The sequence below is a fragment of the Pseudorasbora parva genome, chromosome 16 (genome assembly GCF_024679245.1).
Source record: "Pseudorasbora parva isolate DD20220531a chromosome 16, ASM2467924v1, whole genome shotgun sequence".
Lineage (NCBI taxonomy): Eukaryota > Metazoa > Chordata > Actinopteri > Cypriniformes > Gobionidae > Pseudorasbora > Pseudorasbora parva.
In genome coordinates, this window is record NC_090187.1 from 1,440,777 (window position 1) to 1,455,776 (window position 15,000).

The 15,000-nt window shown below is 42.9% G+C and overlaps 1 protein-coding gene across 3 annotated transcripts in view; it reads left to right on the top strand.

Annotated features, from left to right (window-relative positions):
* Positions 1 to 15,000, top strand: part of cd276 (CD276 molecule) — a 130,645-nt gene that overhangs the window by 79,023 nt on the left and 36,622 nt on the right. For 2 of the 3 annotated variants that reach the window (XM_067419765.1, XM_067419767.1), the window contains one exon: positions 7,649 to 7,702. In XM_067419765.1, coding sequence (XP_067275866.1) covers positions 7,649 to 7,702 — 54 coding nt within the window. Of the gene's footprint in view, positions 1 to 5,601; positions 5,747 to 7,648; positions 7,703 to 15,000 lie in introns of all 3 variants that reach the window. The other variant, XR_010898492.1, reaches the window with a different exon arrangement.

Genomic DNA, 15,000 nt, shown 5'->3' on the forward strand with positions numbered 1-15,000 from the left:
GGACGGATGGATGGGTCGATGGACGGATGGATGGGTCGATGGACAGATGGATGGGTCGATGGAAGGATGTGTTGATGGATGGGTCAATGGAAGGATGTGTCGATGGATGGATGGATGGATGGATGGATGGATGGATGGATGGATGGATGGATGGATGGATGGAAGGAAGGATGTGTCGATGGACGGATGGATGGGTCAATGGAAGGATGGGTCAATGGAAGGATGGATGGGTCTATGGAAGGATGTGTCGATGGACGGATGGATGGGTCGATGGACGGATGGATGGGTCGATGGAAGGATGTGTTGATGGATGGGTCAATGGAAGGATGTGTCGAGGGATGGATGGGTCAATGGAAGGATGTGTCGATGGATGGATGGATGGATGGATGGATGGATGGAAGGATGTGTCGATGGACGGATGGATGGGTCGATGGAAGGATGTGTTGATGGACTGGTCAATGGAAGGATGTGTCGATGGATGGATGGATGGATGAATGGATGGATGGGTCAATGGAAGGATGTGTCGATGGATGGATGGATGGATGGATGGATGGATGGATGGATGGATGGATGGATGGATGGATGGATGGATGGGTCAATGGAAGGATGTGTCGATGGATGGACGGATGGATGGGTCAATGGAAGGATGTGTCGATGGATGGACGGATGGATGTCTCCACCCACAAATCATGTTAATGTACTATTAGATTTAGATTTTATTTTATTTCCTTATGTTTGTGACTAGTCTAACAGTCAGAGCTACAATTGGGGCTGTTGCTGATTGCTGGCAGCCACTGAGAGGTCGTTGTTCGTCGTTTCGCCGTTTTCCACCGCTTCTCTAATGTTTATGTTTGAATTGCTGCGGTTGGTTCTGGTTTGGAGGACATTTGATGTTTCTAGCCGCGACTGCTCACTGGTGGTCTCCCTCGGGCTTGAGCTGCATGGTGGCTGAAGTTTGCACCGGGCTAGCGTCATCTGGGCCATCGTAATCAGCGTCCGGCATGATGTTGGGATGTTCCGCTTCTCGGCTGCGCCGCTGTTCCGTCCTGCATTGCGGCCGTGGAGCGGCTTGGACTTCTGCGCCGACCCCGGTGTGTCCACAGAAGTGCCCGGAAAAATGTTCTGCCTCCTGCATGGTGCTGCGGCGATCTCCATCGTTTGAATCGTCATGAAGACCCATCATCTGGTCATCAGCTGTCGTGCCTCGGCGATGTCATCGGGACACACTGCCGCTGGGAGAAATTTAAAACATGGAGTGGACCACAGTGTGCTGCGGAGCTAACAGAGACTTCCACCATCAGCTCTGTTTCTGTCCACCATCAGCTCTGTTTCTGTCCACCATCAGCTCTGTTTTCTGTTCACCATCAGCTCTGTTTCTGTTCACCATCAGCTCTGTTTCTGTTCACCATCAGCTCTGTTTCTGTTCACCATCAGCTCTGTTTCTGTTCACCATCAGCTGTTTCTGTCCACCATCAGCTGTTTTCTGTTCACCATCAGCTCTGTTTCTGTTCACCATCAGCTCTGTTTCTGTTCACCATCGGCTCTGTTTCTGTTCACCATCAGCTCTGTTTCTGTTCACCATCAGCTCTGTTTCTGTTCACCATCAGCTCTGTTTCTGTTCACCATCAGCTGTTTCTGTCCACCATCAGCTGTTTTCTGTTCACCATCAGCTCTGTTTCTGTTCACCATCAGCTCTGTTTCTGTCCACCATCAGCTCTGTTTCTGTTCACCATCAGCTGTTTTCTGTTCACCATCAGCTGTTTTCTGTTCACCATCAGCTCTGTTTCTGTCCACCATCAGCTCTGTTTCTGTTCACCATCAGCTCTGTTTCTGTCCACCATCAGCTCTGTTTTCTGTTCACCATCAGCTGTTTCTGTCCACCATCAGCTCTGTTTCTGTTCACCATCAGCTCTGTTTCTGTTCACCATCAGCTGTTTTCTGTTCACCATCAGCTCTGTTTCTGTTCACCATCAGCTCTGTTTTCTGTTCACCATCAGCTCTGTTTCTGTCCACCATCAGCTGTTTTCTGTTCACCATCAGCTCTGTTTCTGTCCACCATCAGCTCTGTTTCTGTTCACCATCAGCTCTGTTTCTGTTCACCATCAGCTCTGTTTCTGTTCACCATCAGCTCTGTTTCTGTTCACCATCAGCTCTGTTTCTGTTCACCATCAGCTCTGTTTCTGTTCACCATCAGCTCTGTTTCTGTTCACCATTGGCTCTGTTTCTGTTCACCATCAGCTGTTTTCTGTTCACCATCAGCTCTGTTTCCTGTTCACCATCAGCTCTGTTTCTGTTCACCATCAGCTCTGTTTCTGTTCACCATCAGCTCTGTTTCTGTTCACCATCAGCTCTGTTTCTGTTCACCATCAGCTCTGTTTCTGTTCACCATCGGCTCTGTTTCTGTTCACCATCGGCTCTGTTTCTGTTCACCATCAGCTCTGTTTCTGTTCACCATCAGCTCTGTTTCTGTTCACCATCAGCTCTGTTTCTGTCCACCATCAGCTCTGTTTCTGTCCACCATCAGCTCTGTTTCTGTTCACCATCAGCTCTGTTTCTGTCCACCATCAGCTCTGTTTCTGTCCACCATCAGCTCTGTTTCTGTTCACCATCGGCTCTGTTTCTGTTCACCATCGGCTCTGTTTCTGTTCACCATCGGCTCTGTTTCTGTTCACCATCAGCTCTGTTTCTGTTCACCATCGGCTCTGTTTCTGTTCACCATCGGCTCTGTTTCTGTTCACCATCGGCTCTGTTTCTGTTCTGTTTTCTGTTTTGGTTGATTGTTTGTAGTATTCTATATTTTTACTTGTTATTCATTTTTGACCCCCCCCCCCCCCCCCTTTGTTGCACTTTGAGATTCTTCAGAATGAAAAGTCCATTATAAATAAAATCTATTATTATTATTATATGTGGATGGATGGATGGATGGATGGATGGATGGACGGATGGATAGGTTGATGGATGGATGGACAGACGTGTGTGGTCAGTCTGAGGGATAATGATGATGATAACTGTATATATTGAAGCGTGTGCAGTGATTATGGCTGCAGTCTCGTCTCTGTCCTCCGGTGATGGAGCCGAATGCTAAAACCCAGCCGGCGTTTCGAACAGACTCCTCTTATGCCAACGCCGGCGTTCCTGCAGTGCTGTTGAAGTTCATTAGCGCCGGCTAGATAATTAGTCGCGCTGTGTAACGAGGGACTGCACAACTCGGAGGGTGAAATGACAGGAGGAAAGAGTGATGGGTGGATGGAGACGAACAGGCAGAGAGATAGGGATGGATTCGGCAATCATGGGAAGAAAAAAACGAGGCGGCTAGAAGGAAAGAACATTGCTTTCCACCATCACACCAGCTGTAATGAGTTCTGTGTGTAGAGCAGGAGACATTTAAATAAAGGTCATTCCTGCGTCACACAGACCCCTGGGCTTTAAAAATACATCTGAAGAAAGAGTAAACCTCCAGCTGGATAACCACTGACGCTGGCCAGCCTAATCTCCAGTAACCCGTGCAGGGATCGTGGAATAACATTCAGAGAACGGGTCAGCAACCTGTTGAGGTAATTCAGTCCGATCCGCCTTTCCCACTCCACTCCCGCTCTTCCCGTCCTCCCGTCAGTTCGGAGGCTTTCTCAACCTACAAACACAAATTTGGGACTGTAATTACACTTTTTAATTTATGGTTCTTACTCGAGACTCGGTCCTGTTGCATCAGCTTTTAGCCATCGAGCTTTCTGCAAAATGTCTTGCGGCTTATAGCTTTAGTTTATTGAATTAAAACCTGTATTAATATATATTTATGCATGCAAATAATAAGCAAATAAATATAAATGTCAAATAAATGTACGTATATATCACAGATAATTGCATTTAATAGTTTCAATAATATTCATTATATTCATATATATTAAAACACTAGTTATATTTGAATACTAATTAATATATATATATATATATATATATATATATATATATATATATATATATATATATATATATATATATATATATCACACACTCACCTAAAGGATTATTAGGAACACCTGTTCAATTTCTCATTAATACAATTATCTAATCAGCCAATCACATGGCAGTTCTTCGATGCATTTAGGGGTGTGGTCCTGGTCAAGACAATCTCCTGAACTCCAAACTGAATGTCAGAATGGGAAAGAAAGGTGATTTAAGCCGTTTTGAGCGTGGCATGGTTGTTGGTGCCAGACGGGCCGGTCTGAGTATTTCACAATCTGCTCAGTTACTGGGATTTACACACACAACCATTTCTAGGGTTAACAGAGAATGGTGTGAAAAGGGAAGAGCATCCAGTCTGCAGCAGTCCTGTGGGAGAAAATGCCTTGTTGATGCTCGAGGTCAGAGGAGAATGGGCCGACTGATTCAAGCTGATAGAAGAGCAACTTTGACTGAAATAACCACTCGTTACAACCGAGGTATGCAGCAAAGCATTGGTGAAGCCACAACACACACAACCTTGAGGCGGATGGGCTACAACAGCAGAAGACCCCACCAGGGACCACTCATCTCCACTACAAATAGGAAAAAGAGGCGACAATTTGCACGAGCTCACCAAAATTGGACAGATGAAGACTGGAGAAATGTTGCCTGGTCTGATGAGTCTCGATTTCTGTTGAGACATTCAGATGGTAGAGTCAGAATTTGGCGTAAACAGAATGAGAACATGGATCCATCATGCCTTGTTACCGCTGTGCAGGCTGGTGGTGGTGGTGTAGTGGTGTGGGGGATGTTTTCTTGGCACACTTTAGGCCCCTTAGTGCCAATTGGGCATCTTTTAAATGCCACGGCCTACCTGAGCATTGTTTCTGACCATGTCCATCCCTTTATGACCACCATGTCCCCATCCTCTGATGGCTACTTCCAGCAGGATAATGCACCATGTCACAAAGCTCCAATCATTTCAAATTGGTTTCTTGAACATGTCAATGAGTTGACTGTACTAAAATGGCCGCCACAGTCCCCAGATCTCAACCCAATAGAGCATCTTTGGGATGTGGTGGAACGGGAGCTTCGTGCCCTGGATGTGCATCCCACAAATCTCCACCAACTGCAAGATGCTCTCCTATCAATATGGGCTGACATTTCTAAAGAATGCTTTCAGTTTAATATAAAAGTTATTTAATATTTTAATAATATTTCATAATATTACAGCTTTTTTGGATTTCTAATAACACAAATTCAGCCTTGGTGAGCAGAAGAGACTTGATTGAGAGGCCTGTAATTTTCATTATAGGTACACTTCAACTATGTGATAGAATGAGAAAAAAATCCCATTGTCTGATTTTTATACGATTTTATTTGCAATTTATGGTGGTAAATAAGTATTTGGTCAATAACAAAAGTTAATCTCAATTCTTTGTTATATACCAGTTGTTGGCAATGACAGAGGTCAAACATTATCTGTAAGTCGTCACTGCTGCTGGTGTGTAAAAATACCAGCAATTGTAATTATAATAATTTTGATTAAATATAATTAGTTCTGATGTAGTTATTTTACTCCAGTTAGATGAACCCAAAAGCATGTTTCTGAGCAACTAAAGGAGCTCTGACGTCACACTGGTGTGAATCGTTCTTCAGGGTGAGAGAGTTGGCGGAGCTTCAGATGGAATGAAAGGCTGAGCTCTTGTGGAGAAGGGCCTAATGGATGCTGTCTGCTCTGCTTTCACTGCGGCTTCAGTGCCGGAGATCGGGCCGGACACTCCACAGCGCAGGCTGAGAGGAGGTCAGTCAGAGTCTACAGCCACAGACTCATTTTTCTTGGCTGTCATAATGTGTGTGGAGAGGTGGATGGCGATCCTAACTGGAATGAGCAGCTGGTGAGATTGTGCTGTTAGCTGAGATATCGGGCTGGAGAGCCACCGCGGAGGGAAATCAACAATGTGCGTTTGCTCTTTTATTTCATTTCTTGGTGTCTGCTTCACTATTGGAACTTCAAACTTCACTCAATTTAATCCTCTTCTCTTCAATTTTGAGCAAATCTTTCCATGTATTTATCCCACTAAATACTAGCAGACACAGAATATTTTCAAGTAATCAATGTGAACGATCAGAAATCCTGTTTAAGCTTGATAATCGTATCCACTAGCAGGAGTGAATCTCTCTGAGTGGTTCTGCTCATTTAACAGTTACTGGAGCAGCTCAAAATGGGCTATTCTGTCTTGTAAAGCCATGCACGATCACAGTTGGTGATTCCAGATAACATAAATATGTTCTAAAGATATTTAGCAAATGTTCCGATTAAGTCTGTTTTTTTAAACGTTTTAAACGTTAATGGACCGTTCCATTGTATCATTCTTCAAAGATTATGGGAACGTTACTTTTGAGTTTTCTCTGAACGTTCTGAAACAAGTAGCAACATTACAAACATTAGATCATTCCATGAACAACATTTTTTTGTGCTAAAACATTTTAGAACACTATTGAAGACCTGAAAGTGTTGACCGAACGTTATATTAATGTTGCTGGAAGAACGTTTGTGAAACTTTGAGAAAGGCCTCTCAGAATGTTATTCAAAGTTTCCTGTTAGTTGAAATATTAGAGTTACAATTTCTATTACAATATACAATCTCTCACAAAAGGACTTCAAGAATTTCAATGCCGCTTATTAATTTTATGGTCCATTTTTTGTGGATTTATATATATATATATATATACAGCGATCAGGGATAATATTATATTTACCTTCCTAATATTGCGTTGGTTCCCCTTTAGCTTGCAAAACAGCCCTTACCTGTCGAGGCTCCACTTGACCCCTGAAGGTGTGCTGTGGTATCTGATACCAATATGTTAGCAGCAGATCCTTTAAGTCCTGTAAGTCGTGAGGTAGGACCTCCATGGATCTGAGCATTTTTGCTTTGTATTTTCAATGAAAGACTGAACAATAGGTGGAGCGTGTCAAAGTAACATCCACATGGATGGAGGACCCAAGGTTTCCCAGCAGAACATTGACCAAAGCATCACACTGCCTCCGCCGGCTCGCCTTCTTCCCATAGTGCATCCTGGGGCCATGTGTTCTAATTTATATATTAGGTGTAGCACAGCATGCTTTTTACATAGCAACCTTGCATTTGCACATAACAAAAAATAATTACATAAAAAATTTGTGATTGTGTGAATAAACTGCATACTTCATATATTGTCATAATCATCTTTTTATTGGCTATGATCAATGTTTGTCAGGACTGAAGTAGCTTTGCACTGGCTAGTTGTGTGATGAGAAAAGTGTGGATGCCATACAGAAACATGAGATTGGGTTGAACTAGCCTAAGAAAGTTACCTGGTCCTGCTCAAGCTGGTTTGCTGGTCTTAGCTAACCCAGTCTGAGTTTATATCAGCAGATCTGGACTGTGAAGAAAAAGGATCGCAGCTCCTTTATAATGTAGTGCGTAGAAATTCACATAAAGTTGTGTTTTAGACGAGACTACATCTCATAAAGCCTGATCTTTAAATATGAATTTCTCTGTGCAAGGTTGAATGTTGGCAAATTCACGTTTTTAGATGTTCCTGAACTGCGTTTTCCCTCAGTATGTGTGAATGCACGACTGTGTATAATGTGACAGGTGAAAATGCGTATGTATTTGGAGACCATAAACTCATTCCTTCTGATCTATTTTTCTCTTTACAGAAGAAGAAGCCAAAGAACTTGAGGAAGCCAAAGAATTAGAAGAAGCCAAGTCAGGTCAGTTGCTTAAAATATCTATAAATGTAAGAATAATAGTTGTGTGTTCACATGTAAAGACAATATACTTCAAGAACAAACTGGTGTGACGTCATTTTGAACAATTTGGCTCCACAGTAAAAAGAGTCATGGTTCAATCTCTTAATGACCCTCAATGGCGTTGTAGTAATTATGATATTTAATGCAACTGTGACGGTAAATGTGAAGAGCGCAATAATGGGACTCTAGTACTAAATAGATTTGATCTCTTTCAGCTTAAATCCATCTTTAGTCCTTCATCAGGCACTTATAATTCTTTATTCTGTGATCTGTAGCTCTCTAAAAACGAATCTCGGTGACAATTCATGAGCGTTTCTGGCTAAATAGGCAGGAGTGTCAAGCTGAACGAGCCCATCTCTCGCCGCAGGTGAAGGCCAGAGTAAACGCTGCCAGAGTCCAGGTTCTGCTCCCCCTGTGGCTTTAATGTCATTAAAGATTCATTTGACTCCTTTAGTCTGATTGAATTATTCAGCCTGGCCATGAGCAGTAGAGTTAATACTATGAGATTTTAATAAGCAGGCAGGTGAAGAGGGGTCAGAGAGAGAGAGATGTGTCCGTGGTAATGTGGGGCTCATGAATATTTCACGTGATGAGTGTCAGATGTGTGTGTGTGTGTGTGTGTGTGTGTGTGTGTGTGTGTGTGTGTGTGTGTGTGTGCGGAGGACATGATGTGTGATGTTGACAGCGGGAATCCTTCAACGCTCTAAACGGACTGCTTTTGTGTCAGCAGTTTTTAATTTGACTCATGTGGCTTGATTAGGCTGTTAATCCCGCCTGAATGAATCTTTTAAATAGTTTTTATCTCAAGCTCTGATGAAGGAGACAGTAAGAGAAAGAGTCGAGACTGCCAGTGAGCACAACCACATTTATTCCCCATTACTATACGGCAGATGCCTGCATTTAATAATTAATATATTCACGTTGCACATTATTGTCAGGAAGTTGTTGGCATGCCCACATTTGACATTTGATAAGCCTCATTACCACATCCAAGCAGCCACTGAATTTGCCAAAATGTTTTTGTACGTCTTTAAAAGAAAAGTGTGTGCCAGTAATAAAGAGAGGTATAGAGATCAGGGTTATTATAAAACTGTTACTTAAAATAAACATTAAAGGGGTCATTAACTGAAATGTTTTATTGTTTCCTGTGGTGCACTTATAATATTAGTATGATTTTTACATCAAACTTTACATATAAATAAAACACATTTTTCCTACCCTGATTGAATCCACAGGGAAATGTAGCGAATACACACAAATAATGCTCATCTGAGACGTTCCCATTGATGAGAATAAATAAGCACATTCCTAGCATTAGGATACTAAGGTAATGTTATTTTTAGTCCAGTGATCCTGTATCTCTTCAGTGGGTGTGTGTGTGTGTGTGAGAGAGAGAGAGAGAGAGAGAGAGAGAGAGAGAGAGAGAGAGAGAGAGAGAGAGAGAGAGAGAGAGAGAGAGAGAGTCTCATACCTGTGTCTGTTCAACGTGTCTCTCAACAACGAAGATGTCCTTTTATTACCTAAAAAAATGCGATGGAACCCCATCATTGGTGAGAAATATAATGTAGTGATCCAGAAGCAAAGCACACTGTGTGTGCAGTGCAGTCTGTATGATGTGACGTAGGCCTGTGTGTGTGTGTGTGTGTGTGTGTGTGTGTGTGTGTGTGTGTGCAGCGCAGTCTGTATGATGTGACGTAGGCCTGTGTGTGTGTGTGTAGCGCAATCTCCGCTCTGTGTGCAAGTGATGTGTGTGTGTGTGTGCACGCTTCAATGAAAACATTGCATTACTAGAACGGTGATTCAGCTGACCATTGCACACCTTCCAGCCAATCAGATCCGAGTCAATCAATCAATCAATCAATCAATCAGTCAATCAATCATCTTTATTTCTATCGCTCTTCTCCAACGCCGATTGTGTCAGAGCAGCTTCAGTGTTAAACAGGACAATACTGCAGCAGAATTAGATTTGGCTGTACAGTCGTTCTGGAGTAAACAGTGATGTTATCAGCTTATTTTAATTTATCATAGAGAGACAATGTTGGCAGATCAGAATTATAGTTGATAGAATGAAATAAGACCTACTTCATGAATTTTATTTGTATATTTAGTTGAATAGCTTAGATCATATTTTTAGTGTCCCCAAGTAGTATTCAGTATTCAGACAGACCATGGTATAAGTTGGTATAAATTTATAAACCCAAATAAAACGTGGACATCATGAGACTACCTTAATCATAAGCCTTAAAACTTTTATTTTGGTAATATATTTTTTGGTCACAGGTGTGATACTAGAACATATTGTACTGAAGTGTTTCCGACCTGCAACCAAAATGCAACGCTGTGTAAAAGCGTTCTGTTCTAGCCCGGCGGATTCATTTTCATGTTCAGTTCAGTATCTGCAGTCTCCTGCTGCTTTCAGACTTTTCCTCCCTCACCATCTGGTTCTTTCTTTCTCCAAATTGATGATTGTCCTCATCGAGCAGATACACTGAGCTCACTCACGTCTACGGTAGTTTTGCCCAAAGGAAAGTTAGCGTGTGCTTCGGGTGCCTTTTTCTCTGGTCATTGATAGAGTCTCCTTGTTTGTTCCCAGTTATGTTTAAAGGGTTAGTTCAGCCAAAAATGAATCTTCTGTCATTAACTCCTCTCCCTAATGTCGCTCCACACCCGTAAGACCTCCGTTCATCTTCACACACAGTTTAAGATATTTTATATTTAGTCCGAGAGCGTATGCAAGTGTATGCACACTATACTGTCCATGTCCAGAAAGGGAATAAAAACATCATCAAAGTAGTCCATATGAGACATATGAGATAAAGATTCAAAAGGTTATGAATCAGCGAATCGATTCATGATTCGGATCTCGTGTCAAACTGCTGAAATCACGAGACATTGGCAATCCGAATCATTGATCGATTCACTGATTCATAACCGTTTGAATCTTTATTTGAGGATTGAACACAAACGCGGAAGAGAAGCCAATGCTGAATAAAGTCGTAGTTTTTGTTATTTTTGGACCCAAATGTATTTTGGATGCTTCAAGAGACTCTAATTAACCCACTGATGTCTCATATGGACTACTGTGATGATGTTTTTATTCCCTTTCTGGACATGGACAGTATAGTGTGCATACACTTGCATACGCTCTCGGACTAAATATAAAATATCTTAAACTGTGTGTGAAGATGAACGGAGGTCTTACGGGTGTGGAGCGACATTAGGGAGAGGAGTTAATGACAGAAGATTCACTTTTGGCTGAACTAACCCTTTAAGATTATACCTGACAAGCTTATCATGCTGATTCATTTGAGTCACTGAGTGAGATTAATTTACACCAACAGGTCACTGACAGCCATTTCTATTATAAAACGTGACAATATCTAATGCATCATTAAGCTGATGCTGATATTAAAAGTATAACCAGGGATGTATTAGTATTGTAATGTTTGCAGTAACTTATGAGCAAACACATCTGATATTACTATGAACACATTATAATCCATCAAAAATACTTTTACAGTGCATTATGCATGCAGACTTCGTAGAAAGCGTTATGAAAACTTCAGTTGCGAGATATGAATGTATACGCTGCTGTGCATAAATCTGATCAGTTCCGCTCACCCCCGCATACAGTCTCATATTAAAGTCGTTTAGGCTCGTCTACATTCAGAACAGCTGCCTCGTATCCTAATAAATATAATCATATCATCCGATGAAAGTGAGCGTAGATCATCTCTCTTAATTCATGACCAGTCAGATTGCATGTTTAGCTCCACGCCGGGATGTGTACGAGATATTTCAAAGATGCCTAATAGATTTATTATGAATTTTGTGCATTTTTATTGATGTGAACAAACCACTAACCCATAAGTAATGCACTTCACTGCTAAAAAATGCTCTTCTTATTTAGTATTTGTTTTCTTGTTTCCAGTCCAAATATCGAAATATTCTTAAATCGAGATGCATTTACTAGATAAGTAAAATTACATGATATTTTTCTTGTTTTCTGGGAAGAAATATCTAAATGAAGTGAGTTTTTGCTTAAAACAGGCAAAATGATCTGCCAATGGGGTGAGAAAAATAATCTTATTTCCAGGGCTTGACATTAACTTTTTTGCTCACCGGCCACTGTGGCTAGTGGTTTTCCAAAGTTACTAGCCACTCAGCATGTTCACCGGCCACAATTTTGCGGTTTGGAAATTACATTTTATTTGATTAAAGTTGACTTTGGCATGCCTAAATTACTAGATTTTGAGTCATTTTACTTGATTTTGAAGATTTAAAACCTAACTTTCACATGCAGAGTGACCACCCAAATCAAGACTACATTGCATATCAGCTGGGATGTGCAGGTGGGCAAGGGCTGGACAATTACAGCAAATTACACGTGTGCATGTGTATTTGATTATTCAGGCACAAGGAGCAGTGTTGGGCAAGATTCTTGGAAAATGTAGTGAGCTAAGATACCAGTTACTCTACATTCAATTAAGCTTCACTACACTGAAGCTGGGGGTAGCTAGGAAATGTAGCAAGCTAAGCTACAGCAACTTGGCAAAAGTAGTTTTTCTGCTAAAAAATCTATTTTTTATTTATTTAATTTTATATTGAACCACCGTCATTCCAATCAATGCTATCTCTGTGATCAATATAATTCAAGCAGATAGACATGCATACTTTTTCAGTTATACAAAAATTGTCCGAAATCAATTTGGCAAAAAAAAAAAACATGTGATCCATAATATTAACAAAACCAGGTGTCAAAAGTGTGTGTATGTTCATCTGTATGTGTATGATATGCATACGCACCTGTGTTTGCATGTTTATGCTCAATTTAGACTTGGGTACTTTTGCAGGAAACTGTAAGTTAATTTACAATTCAACTCTGCTCAAAGTACAGTAGCAAAAGAATTAAGACCTGCTGCAAACAGTACCAACATGGCAAAAAACAAAACGTGTGTGTGTGTGTGTGTGTGTGTGTGTGTGTGTGTGTGTTGGCAGTTGGCAGTTGGCAACTTGGCAGTTGTTTCCAATTTGAGCGTGATCTTCAGAAATGCTTGGGAAAGTGCAAACGAAAAATGTAGTTAAGCTAGTAGCGTCACTACTTGTAGCGACGCTATGCCCAACACTGGAGAACTGACTGCGCGTGTGACAGAGAGAGAGCACGCTTCTGTTGTGTGCCATTCACGCGATTCCGCCTATCCCGCCCTTCACTTACTGCAAGTTGATCGATAAAGAATTGTAATAAAATTGTAATTTTGTGATAAGACGCTCTTGGCATTTCATTTGGCTGTAGGCTGAAATTATATTCAATCCGCCAAAGTGGCTAGTGGGAGTGGCTGCCATACCCGCCACAGCTGAAATCTACCCGCATTTGGCGGGTTGGCGGGTGTTAATGTCAAGCCCTGCTTATTTCTGTTTGGGACGGAAACAAAAAACAAGATTTCAATCTTGATTATTTTTCTCACCCCTTTGGCAGATCATTTTGCCTGTTTTAAGCAAAAACTCTTTTCATTTAGATATTTCTTCCCAGAAAACAGTAAATGCATCTTGATTTAAGAATTGTTAGATATTTAGACTAGAAACAAGACAAAATTACTGAGTAAGAAGAGCATTTTTTACAGTGTTTGGCCATTAGCTGTGGTAGTGACGTATTAACATTAGTGTATCTGTCACGAGATGAGGATCTGCAGTTAAAACTTTATTAAACAAAACACGCAAGTAAACGCAAGAAAACAGAAACTAAGGTTTTTAAAGATGAAGTATAGTTCCCTACTAGATTTACAGAAATAAAGCCTCTTTCTGCTTTCTTAACTCAAACTCTCAGCCTGCTACAGTAGCCACGCCCCAAACTCTCAGCCTCCTACAGTAGCCACGCCCCAAACTCGCGTCCTCCTACAGTAGCCACGCCCCTACCTCTCAGTCTGCTACAGTAGCCACGCCCCAAACTCTCAGTCTGCTACAGTAGCCACGCCCCAAACTCTCAGTCTGCTACAGTAGCCACGCCCCAAACTCTCAGTCTGCTACAGTAGCCACGCCCCAAACTCTCAGCCTGCTACAGTAGCCACGCCCCAAACTCTCAGCCTGCTACAGTAGCCACGCCCCAAACTCTCAGTCTGCTACAGTAGCCACGCCCCAAACTCTCAGCCTGCTACAGTAGCCACGCCCCAAACTCTCAGTCTGCTACAGTAGCCACGCCCCAAACTCTCAGCCTGCTACAGTAGCCACGCCCCAAACTCTCAGCCTGCTACAGTAGCCACGCCCCAAACTCTCCTCCTGTTACAGTAGCCACGCCCCAAACTCTCAGCCTGCTACAGTAGCCACGCCCCAAACTCTCAGCCTGCTACAGTAGCCACGCCCCAAGCTCTCAGTCTGCTACAGTAGCCACGCCCCAAACTCTCAGTCTGCTACATTAGCCACGCCCCAAACTCTCAGCCTGCTACAGTAGCCACGCCCCAAACTCTCACCCTGCTACAGTAGCCACGCCTCAAACTCTCACCCTGCTACAGTAGCCACGCCCCAAACTCTCAGCCTACTACAGTAGCCACGCCCCAAACTCTCAGCCTCCTACAGTAGCCACGCCCCAAACTCGCGTCCTCCTACAGTAGCAACGCCCCTACCTCTCAGTCTGCTACAGTAGCCACGCCCCAAACTCTCAGTCTGTTACAGTAGCCACGCCCCAAACTCTCAGCCTCCTACAGTAGCCACGCCCCAAACTCTCAGCCTCCTACAGTAGCCACGCCCCAAACTCGCGTCCTCCTACAGTAGCCACGCCCCTACCTCTCAGTCTGCTACAGTAGCCACGCCCCAAACTCTCAGTCTGCTACAGTAGCCACGCCCCAAACTCTCAGTCTGCTACAGTAGCCACGCCCCAAACTCTTAGTCTGCTACAGTAGCCACGCCCCAAACTCTCAGCCTGCTACAGTAGCCACGCCCCAAACTCTCAGTCTGCTACAGTAGCCACGCCCCAAACTCTCAGCCTGCTACAGTAGCCACGCCCCAAACTCTCCTCCTGTTACAGTAGCCACGCCCCAAACTCTCAGCCTGCTACAGTAGCCACGCCCCAAACTCTCAGCCTGCTGCAGTAGCCACGCCCCAAGCTCTCAGTCTGCTACAGTAGCCACACCCCAAACTCTCAGTCTGCTACAGTAGCCACGCCCCAAACTCTCAGCCTGCTACAGTAGCCACGCCCCAAACTCTCAGCCTGCTACAGTAGCCACGCCCCAAACTCTCACCCTGCTACAGTAGCCACGCCTCAAACT